The sequence below is a fragment of the Heliangelus exortis genome, chromosome 1 (assembly GCF_036169615.1).
Source record: "Heliangelus exortis chromosome 1, bHelExo1.hap1, whole genome shotgun sequence".
Lineage (NCBI taxonomy): Eukaryota > Metazoa > Chordata > Aves > Apodiformes > Trochilidae > Heliangelus > Heliangelus exortis.
Window position 1 is genome coordinate 168,877,708 of NC_092422.1, and position 16,409 is coordinate 168,894,116.

Here is a 16,409-nt window from a genome sequence, read left to right on the forward strand (position 1 = left end):
AAAGATAAATCAAAAAGTCAACCCTTACGGGAAATTTTAAGCATAAAGTAACCGAAGTACTTTTAAAAAACATTCCTCCCTTTTATTGCCTGGATGATCACACTTGCCAAAAAGCTGAGTCCTCAGCATACCTTATTATTTCAAACAGTCTGACTTTCCTCCCTAATTCTTCCACCTCCCTATTTCTCTTTACTTCTGTTCTTGAAGTAGAAGTACTTAACTGCACGCATAGATTTTCCTATGTTACATATGCATATACTTTTTTCAACTGCATGAGACCCAACGCATCTTCTGGTAAGTTCTGCACTTGGGAAACCATGAATTCTTGCTTTCTGAGCAGAGAGATCCATAATAAACTGCTTATATATAGTAATTCTCAGCAGGCAGCCTTGGTCCCCACTTTTGGTCTTTCACCCAATGGAAGTGTGAAGTTGCAAGGATATGAGAAGAGTTTAAATTATAATTAGCTAGCTGATGATATGTGGCAAAGGGTTTCCTTTTTACTAATCTTAGATTCTACATTCTCACTTTCTTCTCACTGAACAAAGTAGGTGGGAATAGCACAGGCAAGGCAGAAACTGAACCTTATGGTAAAATGAGATAAGAAGATTGGAGTAGTAACTATTCCATTTTGCAGCATGTGTGAATATACTAAACTGTCACATCGGCTCATAGCCTCTATATTGCAAAGAAGTCCTTTACTTTTTGAAAAAAAGTGTAAGAAAGATTTATTATTACATGTATTTGAAGAAAAAAAAAATCTGACTTTTCACTAACACTCCTATCCTGACTCTCATATTAAAACTCTTCGCCTTTCAGCATTGAAAAAATAACAGATACAGCTAGGGAATCAAGGGTCTGACCCACTGAAGAGGTCTGTGTGGGGAGAAACCCCTTAAACTTTACCAGTTCAATTTTTCTTTTGGTTTTGGGGCCTTCTAGAGTTACTTCCCCAATCTGTTTTCCAATGAAAATGGCTTCAACATAGAATGTCAAAGGTAGGAATACAGCATCCCACATCTGGCTAGAAGTCCCTTAACTAATTAGGGGGCTGGAGCACATCTCTAGTGAGGGAGGGCTGGGAGAACTGCATTTGGTTAGCCTTTTGAAGAGAAGCATCTTCTTAACAGGGACATCTTGATTCCTCCAAGTACAAAATGCAAAGGTAGAGAAGTCAGAACCAGACTCTTCCTGGTGATGCTCTCTGACATCCACACAAGACAACAGACCTGAGTTGCTACTCAGGAGATTCCAATTAGATATTTTGTAAGCCCTTTTTAACATAAGGGGTAGTCAAACACTGGAAGAGCTGTCCAGAGACTGCTTATAGACTGCTTACTGTAAAACATAACCAGCTATATAACCAGCATCCATTTCTTTGCCCCTCTACAATAGGCTCTCTCTGCAATTTCTGGATTTGCCTCAAATTGTGGTACTTGAAAGCAAGTTGGAAAATTTGGTGGTGGCATCTCCTGAAGGGAATGGGACAATAGTAGCACACAACATCATTGCTAAAAATTTATGGAGCCCACCTGCATTTCTGTTTGTCATTCACTGTGCTGGAGATAAGGTCTGGAAGGGATCTGACAACTGCAAAAAGCTCAATGTACTTGGAAACCATGCTCTTGAGACTGTCAGATATATCCTTTTCTGTCCACTAATGTCCTTTTTGATATAACATGGACCTTCTTGGGAAAAGACACCAATATCTGGAGTCTTCCTGTCTCAAATGGTATAAAAACATCCAAATGTGACACACTTCTAAGGGTAGAGGAAAACCTACTGAAAGTAAGAATTCTCATAGTATCAGGAACATCAAGACCCAAGTTCATTGTTCTCCTTCCAAAAATCACATACGCTGCAGTTGTTTCTAAGCCTAATTGCCAACTCTCCTAAATTTATTAAAGATAATAGCATATCATATAGCTTATTCATAGCTTAGAGTCCCTTCTAAACTCTAATAAGTGCCTTTTTCTGGCCAACAAACCTTAGATATGCAAAGTCCAGAAGTTTATGGGTTGTCATAGCCGCAGTTCAAATCAGCAGAGAATCACTTGGCATAATTAGCTTTCACTTTTTACAATACATTTCATCTATTGCACGTAAAATCCCACTTTGTTTTAGCTGTATTTCAAAACGTTACTGCCCAGGACTTGGCTCTGTAAACATCATTATTACTGCTGCTTTCCTGCTTTGGGCCTGAAACGTGTCAGAAGATTTATCTGTCTCATCAGCCCTTTCTGAACACCCAGGCAGGGAATCGAAACGGGGCGGCAGAACAGATGTGCCAGCATCTGCTGCAGCAAGCATTTATCTGGACGGCAGAACATGGAGCTGTAGATTCAAACTCCTAACCAGGAACAATGCCACACATTTGGACAGCCCGGATCTACAGCTGTGTGCAGGCTATTTTGGAATATTAATTAAAATCAAGTTGAAAATGCAATTTTTCAGTTTGAGATGGCTGTGAGAAATACACCTTCCTGTAGTTGTTTATGCCTTTCAGAAGCAGTAAAGGCAAAATACTACAAACGAGCTAAATTTAACATTGAGTTAATAAAATTAGAATTTCTTAGAAAGCACCAAGCTAAAATTCCACTCCATCCATTCTCTTCTTTACATTGAGATACATTTATATAGATATGTATAGTTAAAATATGCAAATTTTAATCACATACACATGCCTATAAATCAAGTGCATGAAGCGATAGGCAATGACTTTTAAAACACTTTTTTTTAATTTTCCTGGCACCAAAATGAGATCTATGGGCACCATATCCATGCTGAGTTTCAGCTGTTCAAACTTCTGTTGCACATGGAAATTTCCTCCACCCCCAAACACATACTTGTATAGATTGATGAAATCCTGAGATGAAATACAAAGCAAACTCATCATCTGCTTTTTTGATGCACAATACAGTTTCACCTGTATTCCTGCTCACCAAACCATGCCCTCCAGGAATGACTATCACATTCTCTTTGAAGAGCTGCCTCATTAAATAAAAAAGCAAACTTCCAGAGAAAAGACTTCTCCTGCTTTTTTGATTTCTCCTCTGAAGGCTCAGCATATATAACACTGAAACCTTGTTTAAATTCCATTTTCTTGTAAAAGGCTCCTGCTTGCTAGAGGGATTTGGCCCCTGCTTTGTGTGCTCTTGAATTTCCTAGGCTACTAAGCTTTAAAATAGTGACATTATAATAAGCTGGTTAACACAACTTAGGTTATTTTTAAAGAATTATTTAAGACATTGTTTGCTTCCATCTTTAGTCTGTACAGCTAGATTCCATTACTGCAAGACAGACTACATGAACTTTCAATCAGAAGTTGTATGAAAAATAGCATTAATAAAACCCTTAGAAACATTTTCACTGTAAAGCTTATATAGAGGTATGTATGTTGCAGTATAAAAACTGTCTAAACAAAGCATTTCTCCCAAACAGATGATTGATAATCCAGAGATTTCCACAAATATGAAAATATTGCCAGTACCTCTCTCTTCCTTTACTGAGTGAAAAACATATACCATATGTTGTAATGTTGCCCAACAATAAAGTGATGCTGAACTAAGCCCACTTTTCTTAATTTTATTGGAAAAACATAAGCTCTGACAACAAGGAAGAGTTTTTATTAGCTTTCAGGTGAAGTGAGGAGTAACCCTGTGTTTGTTTGATGAAATCATGGAACAAAATGAGTATCACTGACTTGATATATTTCGCTACTGTTTTAAAACACAATAAAAGGTAATAACTTTGATAAATTTGCCCATGTAAGTTTTGTGTCTTTTTCTCCTTACCCTCTCATAATCCTCTGTAGCTGTGGACACAGTTTAGATCCTTAAACTGGGATATTCATTATTTAGGGGAAGTGAGATGACAGGAAATTCATCTGCTTTGGATGTTGGAATTTTATGACATACAGTAGCACATTCAAATTTAACAAACAACTGTGGCAGAAAGCACCCTGACATCCTGTTCCATCTCTATGATCAAATGACCAGCAAGGAAGAAAAGTGATTTAATGGCCAAAAAAAGAGATGCATTACAAGTAAAAGCTCCTGGGTTTTACTGCCAGTCCTGTCACTGACTGACTTGGCAAGTGACTGAATAGGACTGTCCTTGGTTCACCTGCTTGTGAATTCCTGTAGCAATACAGGACATAGAAACACTGAAGAACCTCAATGGACTGGTGTTAAATTTAATTCATTTATATGTGAAAAGCCACTTCTATTCTTAAAAGACAAATGAAAAAGTAAAAGAGACTGTTTCTTTTACTAGTCCTTTGTTCATTTAGAGTGCACAATTGGCCATAGATAAGGAGAAATCACATATTTATTATTGTCTATGTGGAAATTATGCTGATTTAAATCCCCAGGTGCTTTAAAAATAAAATCCAATGAAATACATAATTTTGTGCTGCAGTATGCCAAAGGCATGGTACAGGAATCTTCTTTTAATTATTACACAAAAGAATTACAACAAAAAATATTCCAATGCCACTTCTCCATTTTCACTGTGACCTTTTCCATTTTTAATCCATAGTGACAGTCAGCTGGATCACAGGCTGGGTGTTAGCAGCTCAGAACTTGTTTCAAGTTAAAAGCAAAAAAATCTCAAGGAAGTGTTTTAGAAGCTCTGATCACTTAAGAGTGTTTTCCCAGGTTCGACTGAAACAACTCTAACAATCTATTTACTCATCCAGACTTCCTCAGAAGCTTTTCAATGAATAGCTTTAAAATATACTCCATTTTTTTTCTCTGGTTTTGTATGACAGGTAGGAATGGAAAAAAACCAAAACACCAACATAAAACCCCACAAACCACAGAGTCTCCTAACTAACCAACAGCTCACAGGCACACACATACCTGTTCACTTCCCTCATGATACCTCTTAACAGTAGATGCTATATAATATTAAGAATTAAAGAAAAGAAAAGAAAAGAAAAGAAAAGAAAAGAAAAGAAAAGAAAAGAAAAGAAAAGAAAAGAAAAGAAAAGAAAAGAAAAGAAAAAGAAAAAACAATCAAAATAATATTGTTGGTAAAATGCCTCAACACCACTGGACATACCTGTGAGGTGGTTATGAATTGATGATCAGAAAATAAACACAATGCACTAAATCTCAGTTTCTAAGTATCTAAGCCTGTTCTGATCTGTCAGATCAGTCCTTCCACCCCTACAGCAGCTGCATGAGGTAAGGCATGTGATGAGAAATATCTGTTTTCCCACTGAAAATCTTATACACCACACTTACCACTGAGCCTTTTCATATTCCCCTTACTACATCAGTCAGGTTTGATGACAACGTAAAGACAAAACCTTGTCCACCATTTCGGCTCTTCTAAATATCTCTATTAGGATACCTACTTCTGGAAGCCTTCTCTTCTTTGGTTGTTGAATTTAAAAACTGCCTTTTATTAATAGAACTGGAGAATGGTTTGGGTTGGAGGGGACCTTAAAGATTATCTAGTTCCTAATCCCCTACCATGGGCAGGGACACCTCCCACCAGACCAGGTTGCTCAAAGCCCCATCCAACCTGGCCTTGAACACTTCCAGGGAGGGGGCAGCCACAGCTTCCCAGTGCAACCTTTTGCAGTGCCTCACTACCCTCATAGTGAAGAATTTCTTCTTGATGTCTAACCTAAATCTGTCCTTTCAAGTTTAAAGCCATACACTAGAGGTTCTTTCTTTATTCATCCCAAGTTTGGCGAGGACCAGAAAAAATAATCCAGTCACAGCAGGAAATACAGAAGAAACACAGGCAACCTAATAGTAAGCCAGAGAAGTATTATAGCAGTTCTGCCATTCACATCACTGTCATCTCAAGTGAACAATGGATGGAACTTGGCTTGAGTGATCCATGTCAAAACAGGGTTTCATAGACTCATAGAACGATTGCAAGAGACCTCAACAATCACCATGGTCCAACCTTTCTATGTAGGAACACAGTTGAGACCCAGCACCTTGTCAAGCTGTGTCCTGAAAGTGTCCAGTGTTGGGGAATTGGGGAATCCATGACTTCCTACTTCCCCTGGGGAGATTATTCCAAAGTTCAACTGTTCTCATTGCGAAAATCTTTTTTTTCTTTTTTTTTTCCCTGATTTTCAATCAGGATGTCCCCACGCAACGAGTAAGTAACCAAATGAAATATCTTCTCTGAAAAACGTTTTCCATCTTGCTGTTTACACACCCATCTTCTGGGTTAGTTTCTCTGCACAGAAACACTCACTGGGTAACTAAAGAGTCTGACAGGAGCGAGGGGAAGGGCTGGCAGTGTGTGCACAGAAGCTGCTTCCATAAAAACTGTTTGTTCAGGTGTTGGCAATTGAAGCAGGAGCTCCAATCGCGCCGCCGCAAGTGCTGGCAATGCTGGCACAGGGGTGTTTTGGGGCTATCACAGCTCTGGAGGGAGCTGTTACAAGCTATCAGATCAGCAATTCTCATGTTAAAAAGGCCCTAAATATGTATTTACAAGATAGACGGTTCTGTTTGGTTTACTGGTTAAATAATCCATGTGTTGAAAAGGCCTTAAATGCAAATTCATGGGGCAGGCAGGAAGGTCTCTCCTGGCCTAATGCAGCAGTGATGGGCTTTTCAGAAAGTCACCAGAGACCACGCTTTAGAGGCTCCTGAGGGCCTCAACCCACAAGTACTTACACGTTAAAGAAACTTTAATCAGATAAACAGCCTCACGCAGACAGTAACCTGAACAAAGTCACTCCTTCTATTCTAAGGAAAAAAATACCAGCAAAATGAATCACTTCCAAAGTGTTATGTCACAGGAATGGGAAATCTAAATTTGTGCCTGAAATACTTTCCCTCATCATGATGGGATAGGTACTAATGAAAACGTAAACCAAAAATTTTCTAGATTTTCTCTCTTTAAGGCATTTTTTTACACAGTTGTGTGTAAAAAATTTTTTGTGAAAATAGCTGACAGCATCTGACCCAGAAAGTCTCAGTCAACAGGAAACATTATCAATCTCATTGGGTTTGGACCAGGCCAGTGGTAACCTTAAAGGACTATTCTACATTTACAGTTAACAGAGTTATGAGAGTAAATACTTATCAAAATATTTAAGTGAACAGATGTGCATAAACTAGCATTTACATTCAACATGCACTTACACAAATTTATTTCCTTATTCTGACTGAAAGTCTGTCCCTTGGGTCTACAAAGTAGAGCATGAATTTAGGAATATCCATTTTTGCCCTGATGGATTAACCAACCTTTTAAGCACCATGAGTTGCTTCAGTTACTGATGATGGAGTAAAGCAACTTTGATACAAATCTTCTCATTTCCAGAAGTCTTACTTTCCAAAGGAGGACCAAACCCAGCAGAAGTGTTTTCCAATTAATGCTTTAGGCTTCACAGGGGCATCTGGTAGGAAAAATCTCACATGGCTTTTTTCTCAGTATACCACGCCCTTTTGTGGCTGCTGTTTCCTGCAGGACCTCTGATCCTTTCATTGTATGGACACAAAAGGCTTCATAAAAACTGACCACAGAAAGGAAAGATTTCACCTAGATGCCATACCTGGTTGTCTGTTGATTTAGTGACATGCCCTAACTTCCTGAGCAAAAAAGTAAAATAAAGAACATTAGTGGTCTCTAAGACCTTCAATGAAAAGCATCAGAGCATCTCGTAATCTCACATAGGGTCAACTAAACACCTTTCAACTTCTCCCAGGTACTGGTTTCAATGCTGCCCCAGTCTATCATTTGCATGCATTAAAACTGGAGTCATCAGACACTGGAAAGCTGACACAATGGCTGCCATTCTGCCTTTTCACTCTGAAAATGCTAATCCTGGCATGGTGGGCTGTTGGTGTCATTTCCAGGCTCCTGTGAGCTATGATTTGTACTGAAGCAATCACTTGTCCCTATGCTGGAGAATGAGAACAGAGCTGCAAAGTCTTTTAGGCAGTTATGGTGGTCTCTTTCACATCAACTAACACCCAATGTTCCTCCAAAAGAAGCCCTCAATTCTGGACAGAAAACCTCAGCCTAATCTTCCTCCTACACAGAACACTAAGAGCAGTTACCTTGACCACTGCTATTCCTTCCTAAGGAAGCTGATTTTTGCTGTTTGCAAGGAGCATTCAGCTAGAAGTAAGAATATTTTCCTGTCTCAGATAAAAAACATTTTAAAAGCTGTAATTACCCAAAGATATTTGCTCTCACAGCAGAAATTGACCACTTCCCATTCTGCTTTTGCTCAAAACTTGCATCAGTACATAGATGGTACAAAGGTCTCTGCCCTTGGATACTGACTTGTTGACTAAATGACACCCCTGACTCATAACATCTTTTCTTCTGCCCCTCTTACTGCAAGTCAATCTCCTCAGAATATGAAGGACCAGAAATCAGTGATAGGTTTTTTGTGTCCAGCTTTGTCTTTGTAACATTCTTTGGGTTTTTTCATCGTATTTTTTGCTGTTCCACCATTTAAGTGACTTTGTTCCCTTAATTTCTGTATTACTGCCAGCATCTCAAACCAAGCAGAGGATGTTTCTGTCTCCTGGATAGCAGATTCAGAAATGTTATTAAATAAGTGCATGTCCACTAGCTTATTTACTCCTCTCTAGCACCCAGTATCCTCTGTTCTTCTTACAAGGACAAGTTCTAGAGCCATGTTTAACACAGGTTTACTGGGGGTTTTGATGCTTTTAGTCCTTTCACCATGTTGGTACCAGAGTGTGAAGTATACTCTAATACCACACAATGTGATTCCAGCAGCACAAGAGCCACTCACAGCCAGACTGGGTGGGTTTGTCTTGAACATCTCTATCTCCCTTTCAGTGATCCTGACTGCATGTCCACCTGAGCATTTACAAATCAGTCAATTCCTCCTTTATTACAAAAGTCCTCCTGGGTATCTGGCTATGCCAGAACTGCCAAGTGTTTCATCTCTTTTTGCCAACACTGACTGAGGCTGGCTCTGACCTCTGTCTGAATATCTACCAACAATTTGGATTCCTTTTAGGACAAGTATTGCAGCAGCAACAAAAAGATGCTCAGGTTGGCTATCAGCAATCCCCCAGCATCATCATCTTCACAGCCATTTGTTTAAAATCTGGTACTATATGGAGCCTAACGAGCCTCCTAGGGAGTTCATCCTTCCAAGACAATTGGCTCATACTTCAGTTTAGTGAACCTTGACAATTTGAGCACAACCCACTAAGTTTTTCTAGTTACAAATGGTGTAGAAAAGTCTTGCAAGTGTCTAATCCTACCAAATTCATTGGCAAGTCCACATCCCCAGTGCTGGCTATCATATGTGACCCTCCTGTTTCTTATCATGGTAATTCGGGTACTTTAATGCCAGCATAAATATGTAAGCAAATTCCAAGCTGTTCAAAGATTTCCAAGACATTCCCTTTCCTGGAAAATATTATTGCTTACAGCACCTCAGTTGCTAGTCATCTTAGTTCCTTTCTTCCTAATTTGGCTGAGTATTTTGCATTGTGTTTCAGAACTGACTTCACTTCCAAATCATTTCTAGGAAATAGCAAGGTGTTGTTCTGGTGCTTTTTCTGCTCACTATCTGCTTTCAATTTTTTTTAAAATCTCCAGGTTTGGCTTTGAATCCATTAAAAAATTATTAAGTTTGCCATAAACACCTGTGAGCTGCTTATCTGTATCCTTTTAGCACAGAGGGAATGCTAATGTGGAGTTTGTGAACAGTACCACACTCTTGACTCCAGGAAGGTTTTTATTGCCATGTGTAATTAGCTAAGGTTCACACCAGAAGTTGTTACAAAGAAAAAAACCTGATAAAACCTGGTAGCACTGACACAACTCTTCTTCTGCAGAAAGCACAGTAATAAAACTCTTTTCCCTGAACACAGGAGAAATCAAATGGTGGGAGACAGAGTATGCTCTGTGCATCTTCCACCCAACCTGCAGCCTGCAGGGCAGCATCAGGAAAGTTTCTGCTCCCTCTCTTCTTGCTGCTTTCACCCTTAGATGGTGGATGGGCAATGATGATGTTATAAGCTGTTGCTTTCTGAAGTCCTTGAGCATTTTTTTCCTTCCCTGATTCCCACAGCACAATAACTTGTGGAGCTCTGCTGGAAATCAGATCAGGCAGCTGGACTAGGTTGAAAACAACCCTTCTAAAAACCCATTTTTAAAAAATATTGGATTACTTTTCACATCTGATTCAGAGAAAGTGGCACTGGTGTAACTGAGGGGCAGGAAAACATCAGGGCAAGGGTAGGACTGAGTGGACAGAGCAGGGTACAGCTAAGCCAGTACTGTTGTAGAAACTTTCACAGCCTCTGCTCCACTCATTGTGCTGCTACTTCTCCCCTGGATTTGCAACAGCAGCTGCTAAAAAGCTTTTAAGTCTGTCTTTTATGAGACATTTTTTTTGGATGGAGAAATACATCTCTGGGGACATGCTCTCAGTTTTTCCAGCTACCTAGATACAGCAAGGAAGCTAAATAGCATCTTTTAAGGACCTGAAATAATAGATGATGCAACCAATGAGTAACCTAAATCATAAATTACCATATGGGCTTAAATTTTGGAAACATTTTTCAAGTTTAGAGCTCTGCTAATTAGAGGCCCTGAGATGTTCTTGTTTCTCCTACCAAAAACTTCACGTTTAGAAGAAAGCATCTTCTCAAAGAAAGCCAGATGATTCCTTCCCTATTTGAATCTCACATGAAAAACTTCATTTCAGTCACCCAGTGAATTTGCCTTGGGCAACTGAATTACAACTGACAGCAAATTAATGACTATGATGCTGTGATTAGTAGATTACAAGCAACTGAGAACCTGCTTAAGCATTTCCCATTGTCACTATACTTATCCCACCTATTATTAGGGATTACTAATGGTCGTAAAGAGGACTTCTTTCCATGAGGTAGACTCTTAAAAATTTTAAATCTGTTAGTATTTAAATTTGCCACTGATGTTCTAATTAAATGGTAAAATTATTTTTATCTATCCACTTAAAAATATTTTTTCTAGATGTTTGCATTATAGATTTATTCAAATATTACTAGAAAAATAGTTTCTGTTACATTTAATGAAGAACTACTTTAAATAATCACATTTAATTGATAAATTTTATATTGTATTATGCAGAGGGAGTAAAAAGAGAACTTAAACTCCTGCGTTATGCTGTGAGATACCACACCAAAACCCAACTGGGAAGAAATAATGATTTCCCTAATCCTTAGCAATGATTTTTTTTTTTTTGAGGAGTTCAAATAAAAGTTTGCTTGCTCTGATTGAGAACCACTAAGTACACGTTATTTGATTTTTCTGCTTCCTGGGGGAAGAAATTCCAATTCCCCAGCCTGATAGAAGAAAAGAACAATGGGCTAAACTTGCAATAGAATATTTTAGCTGCTAAAGACACAATAAAAGTGAACACATTGCATATTTGCCAAAGCTTTTGCCATTCATTTCATTTCCAAATGTCAACCAGTTATATGGAACCTTTAAAGAGGTTTCTTAAGGTAGAGCAAACAGGAGGATAGGTTATTTTTAATCTTGAATTAAAGATATTTAATTATAATAATTCCTATTTAAAATACAGTAAGTTGAACTTATGCAGAGACTCAGCACTGTTTAATAATACAAAGAATCATCTGCTTCTCATGCCTATCCCTACAAATATTTTGTTACTAATTAATAGCAGAAAATATGAAAAGCTAATGACTGGTCAACAAGAAGACTAGATATTGAAATTAAAACCTAATGAAGAGCAACACTGCCAATCACATGTTCTCATTTTGGGAAGCCTCATATAATGATTTGCCAGTAACTCGGCAACACATCCACCCTTGTCACTGGAGAGTACAATGCATTAACAGCAAAGGGAGGTTCATGGTACAGAGCACAATTTCTAATAATTGCAATTCTTGCAATGTCAAATATCAAAGAGCAAGTAACAGAAATTACATTAATTTTCAAAGTCACAGTCTGATCTTACAAACACTCAAGTACGCACCCAAGTATCTGGAAGACTTACCCCATACACAGGAGATACAAGGCCAATTAATTCTTAAAAGTAGGGGGGGAAGTAATTAAGTTTCCAGTTGCAATTTTTAATTTTGGAAAGCCTTGCTAAAACTGCAAAAGCAAAGCACCCAGGGTACAGTCTCCACTGCACTGAGGGAACATCCTTAACAAGCCTCTTGGACATGTATGTAGCCACCCACTGCAGAATTCTGCTTTCACATTTCATATCTATAGCCTAACCCCAGTAAAGCCTGTGACATTACACAGGTATCAAAGAAATCAGTCTTTGGTGTAGATTTTTAGGAAGTATTCCCACTCTTATTTCTCCCAGAGGAGCTTGCTGTCAGCTGTGCAAATACCATATCTGTAAGAACAGAAAGAGAGGCTGCAGTGTGCCCGTGATCTTACCTCATACTCAAAGTCCTCTGCTCTATCTGCATCAGCAGGCAGGCTGGAAAGATACTCATTACCTTCATAAAATTCCTGCTCCACTGGGTGAAGAGAATGGCAGCTATGAGGAACAAAGCAGTACAACAGTAGATGAGACAATAGTTTTTTTTAAATTAAAAAGTGATAAAAAAATCCCACTCCTCTGTAGTTTTCTCATCTCCGGAATGCTATTCTGAATAGCCTGACAGCCTGGAAGGGTTTTTTTTACCAAGAAGTGACACAAGCTGTTTTCTTTTCAGAACTGATGCACTGTCTGAGTTCATTTTGCTGCGTTCATCTTTTGTCAGATTTACACAGGGTGATTTCTTAAAAGGCTCTCTTCTGGGCCAGACTACTTAATTGTGACAATTTGAGATTCCTTATGCTCATAAATGTACCTAACTCCATATTCACATGCTGTGTCATGACTAGGGGCAACTCACTAATTATCTGGTTATAAAATCTTGAACACTCACAATTTACAACCCACACCAGGCTCACAAATTGCTCAAGAACTTGCATAAAACAGTTTGGATTATCTTCTTCTGCTAAAGTGATAACAGGTGGCAAAGTGCATTTGAACAACTGCACACTTAAAAAATGTCAGTAAACTGCACTGCTAAATGGGCTTGGAGCACAAAGAATGAGGTCTTTATAATGTACATGTCTTTAGGCACAGCCTCAGGCCTAAGGCCAGTTCCCAACCATGAAGCACTCAATGTGGATCTGTCCTAAAAGAGGTAGAAAACATTATTCCAGTGCTGAGGGCTTCACGAGAAGTTCAAACACAAAGTATGAAAAAGTTTAGTAACAACCCAAAATTATACACCTATCGTGTTCCTAGCTCTGCAGCAGTAAGTGGTAGGCTCAATACAGCATTTGGCTGGCACATTCTCTCCAGGATAATCACCTACCCAGCTTACCTAGAACTTCTAAAAAAAGAGTCACAGCAAAGTCAAGAAACCATCCCTGTATCCTGAATGGTAAGGTGGTTATCAATGACACAGTTTATTTTTTTTTAAGACTTTTACAACAGAAGGATACAAGCCTACCACTGCAATGCCTTAATCCCACAAGTAAGCACCAGGAGAAGATAAGCCATACCTGTCTGAAAGCAGAAAAGGGCAGATATCAGGAACTGGTGGTGTGGAAGGCCTCAGTTTTGCCAGAGCCATAATGTGCTCGAAAGTGATGTCAGTCTGAGTGCTGGCATCCACCAGCCGAAAATCCTGAGAGCTGCCATGAGCTTTGCTAATTGGGGCTCGTCGTAAAACCTGAACTACAATTGGCTCCTTGGCATTACGAAAAGCTTCCACTGCCTCTTCATGAGTAGCCTTGGAGAGGTCCTTTCCATTGACCTAAAGAAAAGCAGAAAAATATACCAAAGATTACTCAAAAGAGAAAAGGCGTCAGAGAAATCTGGGTGTAAAATATAGGAGACTAAATTGTGTAGTACATCAAGCTTTGTGCTGACATTAACTGGACTTGTTTTGGCACCCATGAAAGAGAAAAGATAAGGCTGGGAGAAAGAATAAATTCTTTAATCACTTCTAGAAATTAGAAATGCCTTGAATTCTTCCACAACTGTCCCAATGGAACCTGCACACAAAATACCCCCCTACAGCATTTAAAAAGGACATTTAAAATTACTTCTCTCATGCCAGTTAATTCACTTCATAAAATACAAATAATAAAAAAGGAGGGATGTCTTTAATTTTCAATTTCAAAATTTTCTCTGCCATGCAACTGTTTTGCAGGGTTTCTGGCACAGCATTGCTATTAATATGGATTTCAACAACATGTCTCTGAGGTCTAAATAGAAACAAAGCCAGTTTCCAATGTTTTGTCACTCATCTTATATGGCCATTATACAATCCTTAAGATCAACAATAGGAAGATTTGACTAACACAGTTAGATGCTGCTCTTTTAATGGAAAATAAATCTGAATTAAACAAGCCAAAGAAATAATTTTCTACAAACAAATGAATATTAAACCAAAGAAAATAATGGTGTGCATGCAGCATAGCTTGGTGAAACTAAAATACTATGGCAAAGTTTCTCTCTTCTATGGGCAAAGCAGCAAATTCCTCCCAGTCTGGATGAGGCGTTCTGGTATTAATAAAGACAACTGCAAGGCTGGGTGATGTTAAATTCATACAAACTCTGGTGTCTAGGGCAAAGTTTCCAAGTATCAATCCACTACAAAATGTGAGGGATAATTTGTCAGTGGCAACCAGTAGCTAAGCCCTTGGACACAGGGGCTGTGCAACATCCTTACACAGAAAATACCATTCTGTGGTTCCAGAGCAATGGGACTGCTGATGACCACTGCACAGGACAGAGATGTTGTGAGCTACTGTGGAAATGAGATGATCCTGTGCCAGGGTAGAAAGGCAGAGTGTTCTAGCAATAAATGTGAATATCTAAGGGTAACAAAGCCTAATTAACAGTTATATCCCTAAGAACATCTCTACACTGGCAGGAAATCAAGTTCCTACCCCAAGTTAACATCCAGATTACCTTTCCTGTACAGATAGTGAAGTTGCAAAACTTCTGCTTAATGAATTAAACCCTAGACCCTTACCAGAAATGAGAGAGACCTCATAACTGACTTACTCAATGCCTGTCAGTGCTGACTGAAAACAACCTTGCCTTGCCACATCACTTTCATCCCAGAAATTCTAGGAAATTTCTTGCCAAGAAAGGAAAAACACTCAAGCAAGAGCAACACCAGGAAACTCAAAGGAGCCCATCAGCAGCTCTCAGCAACATTTCTAAGCCTGCCAGGAGAGGCATTTGCAATTATAAATTGAGGTAACACATGTAACCATAGTCCTATCTATTCATGTGGATGGCCATGATACAGCTGGCCACTAATTACATGTGTGCATCAACTCAATGCATCTCCAGAATGCATGCTCAAGTATAAGGTAGAACCTGCCTTCCTCTAACACAGCTTCCAAAGCAGCAGCCCTTTTGTGGCCACTTTAGTCAAGAAGACATGCAAAATAACCACACTGTAGTGTAGCCATCAACACAAAGGTCAATTGGTCTGTCTAACTGGCCCTCATGTTCTAACTGGTCATGAGAAGGCTAGAAATTACCTAAGCAGACTTCTAAACATAAAAATGCACACAAGTCCCTGTGCTGAATGTACAAGATCCCCATAACTTCCATCCCACTGTCATCACCTAAGTTTAATGTAGGTGTACAGTTTCTCTGATGACCAAGGCCAGAACTGTTAAGGTTTTATGCTAAGATTTTATCATTTAAATTATCACCCATCAAATAACAATGCTGGGTTTTGTTAAACTAGGTTACAGGGGAAAGTACCAGTGCTATATAAGAGAAAGGGCCAGAACAGCCAAAGAACAAGTTATGCTATAAGAAAATAAACTCCCTGAAGGAGTGAGCTTCTGCAAACCCTGTCCAACAGCACAAGTTTTACTGCCAGGGTGTTGGGACTCAGACCAGTTTGACAGAGGCTATTACAGTTAAAGTTTAAAGACTGGGTCTTCCAGTCACTCTTCAGTTCCAGCCTTTGCTTCATTCTTGCTCCTTACCAAAGATACAATTTTCCACGGTTTCTGCAGTTTTTTGTAACAAGAAAGTCCTACAGGCCCTCTGAGTAACTTCTACTCCTTAAGCCCAAGGAATAGAAAAATTACTTTCCTGCCTCCAAAACCCTTATAATACTTCTTAAGTTTCAGAAAACTATATAGTGATTCTCCCAAAAGCAAATGCTTGGGAATAGATACCACAGAGCACTGCATCAATTTTTTTCCCCATTCAAGTATAAAACCCATGATCCTCTGTATCCCAGCTGAACCACACAGTTTTGATACTAGCTAACCATTTTATCAGAGGTCCACATCAGCAAAGCAAAAAGATATTTGGATTGCATTAAAAATATTAGATTTTCTTTGAAAACAAGAAGCTCTGTTTATTCACATCAGTCAATACTTATCACTTAGTCTGAAGAAACAGACATAAATTCACAACA

The 16,409-nt window shown here is 38.9% G+C and overlaps 1 protein-coding gene across 2 annotated transcripts in view; it reads right to left on the minus strand.

The window, feature by feature from the left end:
* Positions 1–16,409, minus strand: part of PDZRN4 (PDZ domain containing ring finger 4) — a 273,218-nt gene that overhangs the window by 31,193 nt on the left and 225,616 nt on the right. For both annotated transcript variants that reach the window (XM_071733598.1, XM_071733597.1), the window contains exons 4-5: positions 13,510–13,763; positions 12,385–12,487 (exon numbers count right to left, since the gene is read on the minus strand). In XM_071733598.1, coding sequence (XP_071589699.1) covers positions 12,385–12,487; positions 13,510–13,763 — 357 coding nt within the window. The remainder of the gene's footprint in view (positions 1–12,384; positions 12,488–13,509; positions 13,764–16,409) is intronic.